General features: G+C 36.4%; 1 protein-coding gene across 2 annotated transcripts in view; it reads left to right on the top strand.

Annotated features, from left to right (window-relative positions):
- LOC107718214 (collagen alpha-1(VI) chain-like) overlaps positions 1-17,610 on the top strand; it is a 34,463-nt gene that overhangs the window by 1,908 nt on the left and 14,945 nt on the right. For both annotated transcript variants that reach the window (XM_016525200.1, XM_016525201.1), the window contains exons 3-23: positions 353-553; positions 670-829; positions 2,230-2,343; positions 6,163-6,183; positions 6,283-6,303; positions 6,389-6,433; positions 6,595-6,648; positions 8,241-8,285; positions 8,393-8,419; positions 8,566-8,592; positions 8,689-8,733; positions 9,986-10,039; positions 11,214-11,276; positions 11,991-12,053; positions 12,249-12,302; positions 12,445-12,480; positions 12,634-12,696; positions 13,860-13,922; positions 17,221-17,283; positions 17,381-17,443; positions 17,547-17,597. In XM_016525200.1, the coding sequence (XP_016380686.1) occupies positions 353-553; positions 670-829; positions 2,230-2,343; positions 6,163-6,183; positions 6,283-6,303; positions 6,389-6,433; positions 6,595-6,648; positions 8,241-8,285; positions 8,393-8,419; positions 8,566-8,592; positions 8,689-8,733; positions 9,986-10,039; positions 11,214-11,276; positions 11,991-12,053; positions 12,249-12,302; positions 12,445-12,480; positions 12,634-12,696; positions 13,860-13,922; positions 17,221-17,283; positions 17,381-17,443; positions 17,547-17,597 (1,333 nt within the window). The remainder of the gene's footprint in view (positions 1-352; positions 554-669; positions 830-2,229; positions 2,344-6,162; positions 6,184-6,282; positions 6,304-6,388; positions 6,434-6,594; positions 6,649-8,240; positions 8,286-8,392; positions 8,420-8,565; positions 8,593-8,688; positions 8,734-9,985; positions 10,040-11,213; positions 11,277-11,990; positions 12,054-12,248; positions 12,303-12,444; positions 12,481-12,633; positions 12,697-13,859; positions 13,923-17,220; positions 17,284-17,380; positions 17,444-17,546; positions 17,598-17,610) is intronic.

A 17,610-nucleotide genomic window follows, 5' to 3' on the forward strand; every position in this document is an offset into this window, starting at 1 on the left:
ATTATTATTATTATTATTATTATTATTTAATATTACTATTTATGTTTAATTTATTATTATTTTAGTTTTAGTTCTGTTCTAGTTTTAATTTACTTTCAGTTTGTAATTTTACTGCTACATCTTAAACTCATTTCAGTTATCAAGGCATTTAATATTTATAATTTATTTCAGCTTTATTGAGTTTTTAATAGTTTGTTTCATTTTAGTTAGTTAATGATAATAACTTTGGTCAGTACTGTTGTATCAGCCAGCAAACAAATGTTTTTTTAGTGCACCTTTAATAATGAGTAAATTTTTACTTTATTGCTTTTCTACAAATGTAATTTGATCATATCTGTTGTGTTGTTGCCAGACCACAACAATGTAATCGCGATGTGACTTGGAACTCTGGAGCGCTGCACTACAGTGACGACACCGAGCTGGTGATGGGGTTAGTTGACCTGAAAACAAAGCGTTCTGAGCTGAAGGCTGCCATAGACAAAATCAAATACATCGGCAAAGGAACGTACACTGACTGTGCCATCAAGGAGGGTATCTCTGAGCTACTCCGAGCGTATGTACATTTTTTGGCATTACTTAAAACTGCATATGCATTTTAAAATGTAATATTTTACAAATAGCCATTGCATGTCACATTGCGTGTAAATAGCCACATGCATCTGCCTGCAGGGGCACCCATTATCATGAGAATAAGTACATTGTGGTGGTCACGGATGGTCACCCTATGACTGGCTACAAGGAGCCATGTGGTGGGGTCCAGGAGGCTGCCAATGAGGCACGACAACACGCTATCAAAGTGTTCGCTGTGGCTATCTCACCTGACCAGGAGGTACCGTACAAATAATAGATGCTGCTTGGATTTGAAGTGCATTGCATGACATTTTCTGACATGTATACATATACGATTGAAGCATACAATGGGTTTTTAGGTAGACACTGTGTGACTTTACTTAAAGACCATTTTGCATATAAAGTAAGCTCAGCCTCTAGACCACCAGGTGCAGTTCAATTAAACCAAAATGAAAGGTAAAGGTAAAACCTTTACAGATTTTTGTGCAACTTCAATATTCTTGGTATATTTCAAGATGAACATATACTGTACTGAAGCAAATTTGGTTTATATATTTATTTTTATTTTTTTAGAAAAATCATGTAAAAAAATCAAATGTGATCCATCAGCCTTTAGAGGAACATTTATTTATCCATCTCTTGATCATCATTGTATTGCATTGCATTATATGTTTTGCCCCCCACAATAAAAACTACAGAGCTTTGATCATAAAACTAAGCATTTAAATACCATTTTAATAAGACATACAGTCAAACCAAAAATCATTCAGACACCAGATATAATTTTTGATATTTTTTTTTACTAGTGGGTGCAGGACACTATAGTTCATTTATGTAGGTGAGGACAGCAAAATAAAGTAAACTGTGACATATTATACCCAAAAATTCTTCATACAGTGGACCAAAAATTATTCAGACACTTTGACCTGACCAGGTTTTGCTTAATTGTTATCTGACATTATCACAATGAATTTGTTCTGACACAGTTTAACTCTCTTGTCAAGTTCTTGTCATATTTTATTACCATTTTCTAAACTATAGCGAATAAACTGTGATAATGTGCGAAATGTTGAAGGTGTCTGAATACATTTTTGCTTTGACTGTATTATTGGGAGATATAGAACTGATCTTTTTATGCATTTTATGTAAGTAGTCTGCTATACTGTTATAAAAATCTCACTGACTTGCACTACAAGCTATCACAATTAAAAAATAAATCAGTAACTGAACCAAACTGCATATTTTTACTCAGTTTGGGCCTCTGAATGAAACTGATTTTCATTCTTTCTCAAGTTTGAGCACCATGTTCTCCTCTGTCATATCATATGATCCATAAAAGAAGCCTGATGCGTCAATTATGATACTCAAACACACACACACACACACACACATTATTATTTCTGAGTTTTATTTAAAACACATAGCAAGTAAACTATATAAAAACTGCAACCTAGCAATAAATCAGACATATTTTTCCTGTGTAAGTGGGCGACTATAATAAGCAGCAGTGTGGAGTAGACAAACCGATGGTTAAAAGTCTGGCCACACAAGAATACACAACATGTGATGTTTTTGGTGAGAAAGAGACATTTTTTTTTCTCATGCAAATGTATTTGGACAAGCAATAATGTTTCCCTTTTCTTTCAATTGTCTTCTCAGGACACCAGACTCTCTGTCATTGCCACAGATGTAAACTACAGACAGAACTTCACCGCTGCAGACAGCTCCCGCTCCTCACAAATGGCCACTATAAACTCCATCGTCAACATGATTGTGAGTGTCGTAACACAAACTCACCACAACAAGGATGTTTACATGATTTTCCTGTGGATTTATGGGTCGGACTGACCCAAACACATTCAGAATTGATTTGCCTGAAGAAAAAGAATTAAGAAACTTTGCTTGAAATTGCATGATTAAATGTTTATTTGAGAAAAGATTACACTGGCATAAACATAAAGTGTACCTTGAACTATTTACACTACCAATCAAAGTTTTGGGGGGGTCAGTATTTTTTTTTCTTGAAAGAAATTAATATAATTTCTTTCTTTTAATACAACCATTTTACAAAAGATTTCTGTTTCAAATTAATGATGTTATTTTGAACTTTCTGTTCATCAAAGAATCCTAAAATATACTGGTTTTAAGCAGCACAACTTGTTTTCAATTTTGATAATATTGACATGTTTTTTGAGCAGCAAATCAACATATTAGATTGATTTCTGAAGGATCATGTGACACTGAAGAATGGAGTAATGATGCTGAAAATTTAGCTTTGCACCACAGGAATAAATTACATTTTAAAATATATTAGAATATAAAACTGTTATTTTAAATTGTAATAATATTTCACAAAATTACTGTTTTTACTTTATTTTTGATTAAATAAATGCAGTCTTGGTGAGCATAAGAGTATCAAAAAACATTAAAAACTGTACCAACCCCCTTTTTTTTTTTTGAATGGTAGTGTATATTGCTAAATTGATTCTAGATTATAGGCTCAATGCAGCATTTATTTTTTAAATCCAATTTTCACTAAACACATTAGCTGCAGAGGGAATTTCAACAAACTGAACTTCCTTTATCTGTGCGCCATCTACAATGACAGCTATTGTAAGCAAGACATTTGAGCTTATGACAATTCAAAATCAACGTTTATTTATAAAGCACTTTTAAAAAAAACAAGTGTTTACCAAAGTGCTGTACAAGCATCCTCAACTAAAAACAGTAAATACATAAAAACAAACATAAGACCAAAACAATCATAAAACCTGCTCTCATACTGTGTTAAATGCCAAAGAGTAGAAATGAGTTTTGAGACTAGATTTAAAAGCAGAAAGTGTATGGGCCTGCCTAACATGGAGAGGCAAATTAATCCAAAGTTTTGGAGGCTGTCAATGCAAAAGCACGGTCCCCCCTAGTTCCCTTTCAGTCGGTCACTCTCGACGTCACGTCGGATGACCGACGAAATTGGGATCTCGCTTAGAGGGACCAATCTACTTCGAGTGTAAACTAAACGAGCCAATGCACATTGGCATGCGATTATTGCATCCAGCTGCTGCTGATCACAGCGTGAGTATAATCAGGGAACGAGGGTTACCATACGTAACCGAGACGTTTTCTGCCTTGTTCGAGGAACAACCAAAAGTAAATGCTCAGCACGATGTGCTCTTGACGTAGTACGTAACTTTATTAAATCAGAAAGATATCTTTGTGCTAGTCCATTTAGTGATTTAAATACTAAAACCAAAATCTTAAAGGGGTCATATGATGCTATTTTAAAGATCATTATTTTGTGTATTTGGTGTAACAGAATATGTTGACATGCTTTAATGTTCAGAAAACACATTATTTTTCAAATACTGTACAGTATTGTACGTCCTCTATGCCCCGCCTCTCTCAAACGCGTCGTTTTCAACAAAGCCCCCTCCTTTGACAAGCACAGTCTGCTCTGATTGGCCAGCTGAACCAGTGCATTGTGATTGGCCGAACAGGAAAACTTGAAATCGCATCATATGACCCCTTTAAAATCAATTCTAAAATGAACAAGAGGCCAGTATTGGCATGCTATGTTCTTGCTTGCACGTTGCTGTTAACAAACAAGTGGCAGAATTCTGTACCATCTGCAAACATGTTGGGGAGGCCTGGCTAATACCCACATAAAGGGCATTACAGTAATCCAGGTGAGTCTAAATAAAAATATGTATAACTCTTTCGAAGTCATTAAAAGACAGAAAAGACTTGACCTTTGAATAATCAACTGGAAAAACTAACTTTAATTACTGAATTAATCTGTTTATCCAGTTGTTTTTGAAGTCACTGTCCATAATAACACCCAGGTTTTTTACATTGGGCTTCACATATGGTTTTAAAGCACCAAGATCCAAATAAGAAGAATCACGAGCATCCCCGGATCCAAATACCACAACTTCTGTCTTTTCTTCATTGAACTTTAAAAACATTAAGGCCAACCAGGTTTAATATCTTCAATACAGTCCAACAATAGTGCTAAGGACTTTGCATCTTTCCGTTTTAAAGGCAGATAAAGTTGTGTATCATCTGCATAACAATGAAATGAGATGCCATACTTCCTACAAATTGACCCTAATGGAAGCAAATATAAAGAGAACAGGATAGGCCCAAGAATGGAACCTTGAGGAACCTCCACACGAGAAGGATTCCGAAGAGGACACAAAATCCCCAAGGTGGACAGAAAAACTTCTGTCAAATAAGTACAAATAAGATCTAAACCACTCCAAAGCAGTACCCTTAATCCCAACACAATGTTCTAAGTGGGAAATCAAGATCTTAAAGGGGTCATATTTTTCCTTTCTCTTTGAAGTGTTACAAGCTCTTGGTGCATAAAGAAGATCTGTAAAGTTGCAAAGACTAAAGTCTCAAATCCAAAGAGATATTCTTTATAAAAGTTAAGAGTCAACCACGCTTACCTAAAATGGTTCGTTCTAACACGCCCCCACATGTCTACGTCACGATGTGGGAAGATTTGCATAACACCACCCAAATGTTCACGCAAAGAAAGAAAGCATAACTTTTATTCTCGCTGTAGTATTGATGCCGCTGCCGTCGCCATGCCGTGGAGACGCTGTGTTTCGTTGTGAAAGCGAACCTACTTTGTTTGGCCTAAATACAGTATAAGTCATTATAATCCGTAATTATGTCCCCACTGGATGCAACAAATGCCTCGTTTATAATGGGTTTTAATGTTTTTGTCTCGTCGCTCCGGCCGGACAGGGCATCACAGTATGGTAGGGGCGTAACATTTCCGTCACACTCTTGAGGTATTCGGCCAATCACAACGCACTGGATAGCTGCCCAATCAGCGTACACCTTGCTTTTCAGAACGATGAGCTTTGTAAAAATCGACGCGTTTCAGAAAGGCGGGGCATAGAGGAGAAACAATAATGTACAGTATGTGGAAAATAATGTGTTTTTTTAACCTTAAACCGCATAAACACATTTCATTACACAAAATAATGTTCTTTTTAGCAACATCATATGACCCCTTTAAGGCCTACCGTGTCAAATGCAGCCGTAAGTTCTAAAAGCAAGAGAACAGCATAATCACCTGAGTCAGTGGCTAGTAACAGGTCATTAAAAACTTTTACAAGTGCACTTTCAGTGCTATGACGGGATTTAAAACCAGATTGGAACACTTTCTTAAACCCATGTAGATCTAGAAAAGATTGCAATTGTATAAATATAACCTTCTCTAATACTTTGGACAGGAATGGCAGTTTTGATATAGGTCTGAAATGGCGAGAACCAAGCTGTCCAAATTTGACTTTTTGATCAATGGTTCCATTATTGCATGTGTAAAATTCTGGTTTCATTTTACCAATAATATCTCTCAAAGAAGAAAGAGACACAGGCTCAAACTGGTTAAAAACAACAGAGCACATGCTAGTGATAGATTGATCAACAGAGGGAAGTGAGATATGAGATCTAACAGTGGCAATCTTATAAAAATAAAAATAAATTTAAATGTAATGTAAAAATGTAAACAAAATAACAATTGTGTGTGTTGATTTTGTCTAATGTTGTCCTCTCCCCCTTTTTTGATTTTCATTCTAGACAAATGAAACAAAGGATGTGGTATGTGGCTTTTCCATAGCTTTTGCACATTTAATGCAACACTCATTTTTATTTTGTACAGTAGGATATTAATTATGTCTTCTCAATCTTTTCTTTCAGTGCTGCTCCTTTGACTGCAACGTAAGTAACATTACTCGTCTAATCCATTCAAACATCTTGTATGAATGTTTTCTGTTTCTAAATGTTTCATGCAATATTTTCACAGGCCCCTGGAGGCCCTGTGGGACCACCTGGTGACTCAGGACAAAGAGTGAGTATTAAAAAAAATATTTTTTTATGTCTTTATGTTGCTTCTTCATCCATATGCATAGAAAGCACCTGTGTATTCCTATGAAATGTTACAAGTATTCACGTTTAATTCACTATCAGCATGCACAGATGACTGTGGCCTAACCTTTTCTTTTTCTGCAGGGAGAGGCTGGAAGACCAGGCATGCCGGGAGAGAAAGGAGATGTTGGAGCTCCGGTAAGCATCTGCTGTTAGATATGCTCTTGTTCAGAAGTGATAGTGGGTGTTTGCAGGAGTACATCTGAAATTTCTGTGCTCCTCCACTTTGTTTCTGATCCAGAAAACACTTGGGATCAATTGTAATGCTGAACTTGCTCATATTTAGATGTAGGGATTTAACCTAAACCTCTTAATCTTAAGTATTAAACTTTGGCACCAAACTTGTCGACCTATGATTTTCAGCTTGCAGATGATTAGATGCCAAAAAAATCAAAAATTTCTAAAGAATCTAGTTTATTTTTACAGATTTAATAGAAGTGAGGTGTCGTAACTCACATCTAAAAGCCCATTTACAAGTCAAAGTTTTAAATGATTCTAATTCTATGAGAATAGAGATAAAAACACAGAGAAGCAATATCATTGGAATCACTTTCAGAACAATTTTACAAAACATTGACAGCCAATCAGAATCCTTAAAATCTTTAAAAAGCTCAATCATTTAAAGCGGCAGACGACAAAACGGCACTGCACACTTATAATAAACGGAATAAAATCATGCGTTGATGTGGACGCTAATATAGTTATCGTTATAGTTATCACTGTTGGTGTGAATGGGCTATACACAGTATACTAAAGGTGCGGTCACATTAGCATTAGCAAAAAAGGTTCATTGTCTATTGTCGATAGTGTAGAGATGGACTGTATAAAGCACCGCTCACACTGAAATCACTTTCAAACCAAGAAGCTTTCTGTTGGTCAACGTAGCAAGTATGCATGATCAACGCTGCGAAATCTGCATGAGGAAATCTTTCACCCTCACACAAAATTCCTGATTGTGTAGATTCGGTAAATATGCTATTTAAATTAATGGATTTTGCCCGCAAACATTTGTTGAAGAACAATAAATATGTCCGAACCTTTAGAATGAAGTCAAAATATACAGCGGTCAGGTAAAAAGTCAATTGTATGTGCCTATTATTGTGCTGATTAATACTTTTCATATGGCTATGAGATCATTGTGTCGAATAAATGTTCCATGTGTCCCTGGATTTCTTTGTTGATAATCCAATCAAAGCAAAACCCTCGACTGACCCCGAGGTCTTTCATCTTCTGCAGCTGTTACGATTTCAACGATCTGTTAAAATGTGTTTTTTTTTCTCTGAAATTGCTGGTGGACTTCCTGTCTGAAACATGCATACAGTTTTACTATGTTTGTAAGGATGTCTTCCGAAATGTAGCCCTTGGAAGTGTCATGAAAGAAGCACACACACTGGGAAGCATCCAGCTATGCTATTAAACAGCAAATGGTGACTAAGCCAGCTATTCTATTATTTGACAGCAAACGCTGATTGTGTAGACATAACAATAATCACAGCATACAGTTGACCCCCTATAGCCCTGTAGGAATATTTTGGTTAAAGATACAATCTCAGACTTGAATCTGGCTTTATCCTTGTTTATCCTCACTTAAGGCCTGTTAATATTGTCACTGTAGGTTTCAGGGCAGCCATATTAGCAAATATCTCTGCGTTAGTTATTTATATCACTACCATATCCAGCAAAATTCGTTTTGGCATTTCTCTCTGATGTTTCTTTCCTTCTCCTATTAGGGAAGTCCTGGTGATCCCGGTCCAGTCGGTTACCAAGGAATGAAGGTCTGTCTTCCGCTCTCTCTCACAAATATTTACATTCTGTTGATATTACAGTTGATTTGTGCGCTCTTGCTGAAACGATAATCCATACTATTTTCCTTTCCTTCCAGGGAGACCAAGGAATAAGAGGTGATAAGGTAAAAGAGACAGAGCTTCCTTGCTGATTCGACAGACATTTTTTTGAATCAAAAGCACATTCTAAGAGTCTGCAGTTGATTTTTTTCTCTCATAATTTATTCGGGAACTGCTAAACATCACAAATGCACTTGTGTTTTATCTGTAGGGAGAGAGAGGTCATAAAGGCTTCAAGGTGAGCTTATTTATTAGCATTCTCTTTATTTATTCAGTTTTGCCAGTTTTTACCAGTTGTTTATCATGCTGAATTGAAACCCAATCCTACTTTTAGGGAGACAAAGGTCATCATGGTCTTGATGGCGTCGATGGACGTAAGGTAAGTGCTTATGTCCTCTTCCTATATGACACAAAAACAGCATTTTAAAGGGATAGTGCACCTAAAAATTTACCAAACCTTTATATATTTTCTTCTTCCATGCACCAAAAAATGAGAAATTTTGCATAATATTTGCTGCTATTTCCCATATATTAAGAGTGAATGGAGTCAGGGACCATCAAGGTCTAAGGATGACTTCAAACGATCATAAGTGTGAATAAAATGGCTTATATGACTACATTTTAAAGCGATGAGACTGAAAATTAGGTTATTTAAATCAGAAAATCTTCCGATAGTTTTCAAACCTTCCATAGTTTTCAAATTTTGTTCGTGTTCATGTACAGTTATGTGATGGCAGTATCAAATTAACAAATGATAGTTCAAGGATTTTTAGTAATGCTTTACATTTTGATTTGTCCTTCATACAAAGCTATCAAATGGCCTTTAGAAGATTTGGAATATATAGTGCACAAATTGTATGGTACGTCTTTTATTAGCTTTTTTGACAGCGCCGCATCCCCATTCACTTTCACTGTGCAGGAAAAAGCAGCGTGAATGTTCTGCAAAATAACTCCCTTTGTGTTAAACAAAAGTTGAAAACTGGTTTGAAATTACATGAGGATGATTAAATGAATTGAATATTGACAAATAGTACACTGCTGTTAGATTTGACGTTATTTCTCTCTCATCTTCCTGTGCTGCTTTCTCTGGTATCCTGTGTCAGATTTCAGGTTCACAGTATGTGAACAATAGATACCGAAAACATGGCATGGCCATCTTTCTTGTTTTTCTGACACTTATCCCATTTCTGCTTTCATGTCCGTCTCTTCTTAAGTGTGTCTGCTCTTTGGGAAAACAGCCTAGTCTAGTGTCTCTGACCCTTGACTTCACCACTTCTTCATCCTTGAGTCGATTTGCTCCTCGATTAGTTCTCAACATTGTACTGTAACTCTTTCCAAGGCATTTTCCACTCAACAAGTCACTGTCCCTTAACTTCACTCCCCCATCTGTTCATGATTCATCTGAGTTCACAGTAAAACTTGGTGTGATTTACAACATGTATCTGTTTGTTGTTATTTTCGGTCTCCATTGCATGCAATCTTGATTTGTAATGTCTTTCCTTAGTACTTTATTTCTTTACTCTTTCTTTGCATGGTGTCACCCTCGAGGTAATTACGTGCAGTTCAGGGTGTTTGACTCCCACCATGAAGAAGAGTGTTTATGTTTTGTGTGTTTGTATTATATTTCATAGGGTGAGCTGGGATTCTCAGGCCTTCCAGGCTGCAAAGGGTCACCGGGGCCAGATGTAAGTACAACTATTATCTGTCAAAAATATGTAATTTTTAAGGTAAAAAAATTGTGCATCGTCTGCACTTTTTTTAACCATGGATAAGCCATAATTAAATCAGAGGTAGTCATGATCAAGCTATATATTTTAATATTCTAGTACTCAAACAAAGTATCTATTATTAATATTCTGGGTAGGGAATTACACTTGTGCATGTATGTTTATAAATCTGCTAACTGGGGTTTAAAAAGGAAATTTGCACAGGTTAGAGTGCAAAAATATATTTTTATAAATCTTATTTGTTTGCCAAATGTTCCTTTTGTGCATACATATACTTATAGGATGAAATTATATACAGTGGGTACGGAAAGTATTCAGACCCCCTTAAATTTTTCACTCTTTGTTATATTGCAGCCATTTGCTAAAATCATTTAAGTTAATTTTTTTTCCTCATTAATGTACACACAGCACCCCATATTGACAGAAAAACACAGAATTGTTGACATCTTTGCAGATTTATTATGTGTACATTAATGAGGAAAAAAAATTAACTTAAATGATTTTAGCAAATGGTTGCAATATAACAAAGAGTGAAAAATTTAAGGGGGTCTGAATACTTTCCGTACCCACTGTATATATAGGATATATAAGATGAAATTTGTAGCAGGTTTTATACTTGTACTCACTTTCAGTAAGTGTTTACAGGGCTTTTGCGTGTTCATGGACTCCCATGACAGTCTTATCAGCTGAGTGCATGTTTGCATGTTCACATCATATTACTTTGATCCAGATGCATTTGAGATTTATAGATGAAGTTATAGATCTACAAGTTTAGATATCAGAATCTAATTGGCTGAGAAATTGGCTCTCATTCGCCTATAAAACATCACCTCACTAGGACTGTAGATGACCCCGGCCCTTTAAGCAATGCTCATAGGCTGAACAGTTTGTCAGTCAGTTTTAGGAGCAGCTGTTTCTACTCAGCCTGCATCTGGAGACCAGGACATGGGATGTTTGCCTTATGAGCAGCCAAACATTTACCAAATTTGACATCCAAGCTGCTCTCACAACTCTGCACAGTGTTTGTACTTTGTTTACGTTCTGTAGTAAAGAATATACTAAAAGAAAAGTAGGATATCTGGTTGTGTGTTCTTCTCCTTTATTCATAAAGAATTTTTATTTCATCTGGTAGGGCTTCCAAGGAGAACCAGGTCCTAAAGGAGATCCCGGGCAATATGGACTTAAAGGAGAAAGAGTAAGGGATAAGAATGAAAGGTTGATTTTAAAATTTAGATTAAGTTATAAATCAAGATCAGACATCAATAAGAGCTCTTAGTCTCTTATGCTCATCAAGGCTGCATTTATTTGATCAAAGTAAAAAAAAAAAAATTACAGTAAAAACAGTAATATTGTGAAATATTATTACAATTTAAAATATAATTGTTTTCTATTTTAATCTGTTTTAAAATGTAATTTATTCCTGTCACGGTATGCTGATTTGGTGCTCAGGAAACATTTCTTATCATTATCAATGTTAAAAACAGTTGTGCTGCTTAATATTTTAGTGGAAACTGTGATACATTTTTTTTTCAGGACTCTTTAATAAATATAAGGTTCAAAAGAACAGCTTTTATTTTATGTGGAAATCTTGTGAAACAATGTCTTTACAGTCACTTTTGATCAATTTTATGCATCCTTGCTAAATCAAACAAAAAAAAAAAACATCCATCCTTGGGGACTATTGTTGAGAATTACAAGTTTATACTAAGACCTCTGATTTTTGATTGCTGACTTTATTTTGGCAAATCTAAGCACAATTTGGGACATAGACATTTTCTCAGGAAAACATCTGAGACGCTAGAGACTTGAGTGGTATCTTAAAGAGATATAATTTGTGATATAACCTTATTATGAGTCATTTCAAGCAGGAAAACATCTTTAAAAACATATCTTCTGGGTTTGATTTCAGGGAGATCCTGGCAGAGACGGTGAACCAGGAAGACCTGGAAACTATGGGCCTTCAGGGGCGAAGGTACAGAGGATTTTGATCTTGCATTAAATATAGTTTTATGTCATGACTGTTATTTGGCTGGTAAATGTAACATAACCCTTGACATAGGTTAGTTATGATTTACTAACGGTGTTGTTTGACTTTATGGGGTTTTTACATTATAACTCGTTTTAAAGGACATTGGCTTATCTGCAATCCCATTGTTTGTTGTTTCAGGGAGACAGGGGTCCTCGTGGCGCCAATGGCGATAAAGGGGAGAGAGGAGATGACGTAAGTGTTCTTACTCTTTTTGTCACTTTTTTAAAGACTTGGATTCTAAACATGCAATGTAGTAATGGGTGACAGACCTGCTTTTAGTATTATCTAACAGTTTCTTTGTTCTTTTTTTTTTCCAATTTCCTGTTCTTTTTAGGGACCACCAGGACCAGATGGCACAGGAGGAGAAAGAGTAACCAAGCATTTATATTTACTTCTGTCTTAGTAGCTTGGCGTGTGAATGGTTGTGTTTCATGCTGTTTGAAGATGTGGGTCTTTTTGCATTTTTTATATGTGAGGGTCAAGATATGCAGGCGATCTGAACTGATGTGTTTTTCTGTTACAGGGCACACCTGGTGAGAAAGGTGAACAAGGTTCCCGTGGTAACAGAGGGCCCAGAGGCGACCCTGTGAGTCTATGTCGCATTTAGAAAATATCCCACAATACATCCCTTCCAAACACAATGGTAAAACCCTACTAATCATTTAAAATAAACTTGAAATGACATTCGCAAGCCATTAATAATAACAGTTATTTTATGGACCTGAGCTTCAGTTACAGATCAACAGATGCATTTTAATATTTAAAAACATGTGAACAAATGTTGCTCCTTGACAGAAATATCTTAAACTCTGTGTAGTAAAAGATGACATTATTTTAGGCTGTAGGGTCGACTGAGTGTCTGAAACTCATTTAGGCTGTAAATTCCTTAATAATTATGACATAAAAAGTTGAAATTATGACATACTAGGTTACAATTATGACATAAAAAGCTGAAATTATGAGATACTAACTCGTAGTTATGACAAAAAAAATCATAAAATGGACTTTTTGTCATAGTATTATCTCAAAAAATTTTAGGCTGTAAATTCCTCCATAATTATGACATAAATGGTCGAAATTATGACAAAATAGGTTATAACTATGACAAAAGTCTAAATTATGACATAAAAAGTCATAATTATGACAAGTGGACGTTATGACATATTAGGTTATAACTATGACATAAAAAGTTGAAATTATGAGATATAAAGTGATGATAAAAACTTTTAGTCATAGTTATGACTTCTTATGCAAACATTTCTACTTTCTATGTAAATTTCGACTATTTAACACATGATTATGTCTTTACACTTTTATCAATAATAATTTTGTTTGGATTTCCAACTGAAAGGTTGAAATATTTTATACATCTTTCTGCATATTTTTTTCTCATTGAAATAGCACACAAATGAATTGCTCACAAGAAAGTAAATTGGTTTCATTTTGATTTCATGTTGACTTAAGACACGTAGTGTTCTCACTAATAAGTGAAATGGCTCTAAAGTCTCTCTTGTTTATCAAATACACATTTTCATAAATTAAACATATCTGACATGTAATATATGCACAGATATACATAATGTCTGTTTCAAACAAATTCATTAGATATTAATTGTGAATGTTCTGTTCGGTAAATTGCTTTTTGACAGCTTAAGCATTTGGTGTTTATGCACCCAAGAAGACAATTATGTTTTGAAAGAATGAGACATGAATTGAAGTGAATTGAATATGGACTTTTAACTCTGGCAGGGTGAACCTGGGCCCCGGGGTGAACAAGGACGTGAGGGATCAGCAGGGCCAAACGGAGAGCCGGTGAGTGAGTGAGTGAGTGAAGAAAACTATTACAAGTCAAGTCACCTTTATTTATATAGCGCTTTATACAATACTGGTTGTGTCAAAGCAGCTTTACAGTGTCAAACAGGAAAATAGTTTGTCAATAATGCAAGAGGACAAAAACAAAGAGTCATTTTTCCAGCTAAAGTCAGTTTATTGATGATCCAGTGATATCATCATCCAGTTCAGCTCTCTTCCAGTAGTGTCTGTGCAATCAGACAAGTGTCTCCAACAAAGCAAGCCAAAGGCGACAGTGGCAAGGAACCAAAACTCAATCGTGACAGAAATGGAGGAGAAACCTTGGGAGAAACCAGGCTCAGTCGTGGGGCCAGTTCTCCTCTGTGAGTGGTATACAACAGATTTTGAGTGTCTAATGCCCTTCAGCATTATCCTGCCTGAACCAAGACACTGCGGGAGTTCAAGCCTCTAAACTCGATCATTTTATCATCTTTATGCAATTATACACTTCCTTAAATGTTAATCCAGAATTATACAGAGCAGAATTGTGTAGTATGTAAGACATAAGAGCTTGAACAAGGATGAAAGCTTATGACCTCAGGCCACAGGCATTCTGAGAGGCCCTCTGAAATCTCTGAGATCATTGGACCTCTGGGCTGTGTTAGAAGGTAACTTGAGGAACAAAGAAATACGGCCAGTGGTTCTGCCATTTGTGATGGTTTGGGCAGTGGGAGGACAAACAAGGAAAGCTATATAAGTTCCCAAGGTCAGATGGACTCCAGATGGACGATGTTAGACCGGCTGGGCGAGTTCAAAACTAAGCAGCAGATACAGTTCAACAGATGTATTTAATACCTAAAAGCATACAAATGTTCTTCCCTGAAACTCATGTGTGTGTCTAAAACTCATTTAGGCTGTAAGTTCTTCCACCCAGGCCCTAATCACATAAAAACATAGATAATTTCAAATAGAAAAGCACTGGTGATTGTTTAATATGTAAGTATTTATTGTTCTGTCATGACAACTCTCAGAAAGATTAGTATGGTAATATACTTGGCAAGGTTAATGTGCTACGCTGCTGCTGTGGCAGAGCAAGTACCTAAACTTGCTGCTGTGAGCATGTAAGAAATACTGCTGCAGCACATATAACATATATGAGAGTACCCTGCACATATAATATATGTGAAATTATGCATAGCAGATCTATACAGGTGGAGCTGGGGAAGGTGGAGGGTTTGTGAAGCGTGCTGCAAACTGCTATAGCAGACAATGGCCAAGTATTTGAATGCTGAGCAGCAAGCTCATTGGCTGTTGATGCAACAAACACCAGTCGGCTGCGCCATGTGTATAATGACATGATTATATCAGATTGAGTTAGGACCTATCGGCCTGCACCATCTAGAGTTTCATGACACCATCTAGAGTTTTTTTGTTTGTTTTTTTGACCACATGTGCATAATGTGTTTATCTCAAGACAAAAATTCTTGTCTCAATCAAAGGGTTTGGCTAGTTTTTAGGCATTGAGTAACATTTATTAGAATGGTTCAGCTTTAGGAAGGACATTGAGAGTGATTATACATGCCAGACCTGACTCAAGATTTCCCAGCTGAAACGAGCTAATCTACTTAGATTTTGACCTTGGATTCTTGAGGCTTACAACATCACCAGCTGCATCACAGAACTCCATGCATGTTAGTTCTGTCGGCACTTGACTTCTCTCTACAGCTCTTGTAATCTGCCAGGCCAACTGCGAACAGACCGACAAATTTCCGTTGCCTCTCAGGACTCTAAATTTCCTGTGTAGCTTACATGAGAGTGTTTGGAGCATGTGCGTGCCCGAATGGCTCCTCAGTTTCATGGTTTTCTTAAAGTCATCTGTTGTTTCTCAAAAACAGCCGTTTGTGCAGCCCAGCTGCTCTTAAGGCTCTCACATAATCTTCATTAGCGACTACCGAGGACTGCTGTTATCCAAATGCTCACTTTTGTGCTTGAAGTTACCAGCGAATCCTGTAGAGTTTGAGTGCGTGGGATGGGAAAGAACCAAGTGTTCAAATAGGTGGGAATCTGGATGGGCTTCTGAACTCATGAGCCACTGCTTTCTCAAAGCCTGCTTTTTTACTGATTTAATGCGCCAATGTGTCAGATTCCCCTCTTGGAAATGTAATGCTGCAGTAAATACAAAAAATTACCTTTTTTTTTCTTTATTACCGAGTCATTTACCAAAAGTATATTTTTAGTCGATGACTCAGATTTTTAAGGCCAGCAAAAAGCTAAACATTAGATAACTGTATGATTCCAATATGTGGTCATGTTGTTATGAATGGCTCTCTGTCTTCAGTGTCCATGTCCTTGACTCTTGATCAGTGATGGACGAAGTACACAAATCAAGTACTTGAGTAAAAGTACAGATACATATAATGAAATATTACTCCAGTAAAAGTAAAAGTACTCCTTTTTCAATTTTACTCGAGTGAAAGTACAAAAGTACTCGACATCACATCCTTTCTTTCCCCCCAGATGTAATCTATCTAGGTCAGGTGTGCCCAAACTCGGTCCTGGAGGGCCGTTGTCCTGCAGAGTTTAGCTCCAACTATAATTAAACACACCTGAACCAGCTAATCTTCCTAGGCATGCTAGAAACTTTAAGTACAGTAACGAATTAAAACTACTCCGTTACTGTCCACCACTGCTCTTGATTGACTTTTATCCTCCCCTTTACACTACAGTTTATTGTAAAATAATGCTACATTAAATAAAAAAAAATATTACACAATAATAGAATAGAATAGAATAGTATAATATATATTAATTAATAAATAAAAATACATTTTAAAATAGTTATAAATGTATATATATATATATATATATATATTCTCTGTGGCCTCTTTCTTCTCATATTATAATTTCACAATAATTATTTTAGAATTAGTAATTATAATCCACAAAAAAAGGTAGTAGCGCCAAACACTCGTCCAAATATCCAGCAGGCAAAAAACATATGGTGCGTAGATCCAAAATATACAAAGATACAAAGATAAAATAATTTTTAAAAATAATTTCACATTCAATTAAAAAAATTGGTGAGGTCAGACTGGCCTGTTGGCTTCTTTTAAAGGGGCTTTGGGTCTTTTTCAGCCAGTAAGATTGGGAGACTAGCTGGCTGTCCAGCTAAACACCAGCCTGACCAAGCTGGGAGATCATCTTAAACCAGATAAGAAAACTAGTTTAAGCTGGCTAAAGAGTGTTTTTCAACCCCAACAGAGGGATCCTAATATATTTGAATACCTTCAGGAATATAATTTTTCCCCATTTCCAACAGGGTGAGCTAGGAAGGACAGGGGCACCAGGTTACCGTGGCGATGAGGGTCCTACTGGGCCAGAGGTGGGTAAGGTTAACTAGTCTTGATTACCTTTCGACCTGACCTATTGCTGAATCTGTGACTTATCTACATTTCCCATGTTGCATGTCTGCGCTTTAGGGAGCTAAAGGACCCAGAGGAATCAAAGGGGCCCCAGGAGACAGAGGCCTGATGGGAGAGAGGGTGAGTTAATCCTGTTGATCTTCAGAACTGGTTTTAACTAACCAAAGGCAGTTGTCTATATTACTTTGTTATTGTCTGTAACAATTTTTTTTTACCTGCTTAGGGTGGAGATGGACCACCAGGAAATGGAACCGAGGGTTGCCATGGCTTCCAGGTAGAAGACCTCC

Source organism: Sinocyclocheilus rhinocerous, unplaced genomic scaffold (genome assembly GCF_001515625.1).
Source record: "Sinocyclocheilus rhinocerous isolate Xijiao unplaced genomic scaffold, SAMN03320098_v1.1 scaffold1111, whole genome shotgun sequence".
Lineage (NCBI taxonomy): Eukaryota > Metazoa > Chordata > Actinopteri > Cypriniformes > Cyprinidae > Sinocyclocheilus > Sinocyclocheilus rhinocerous.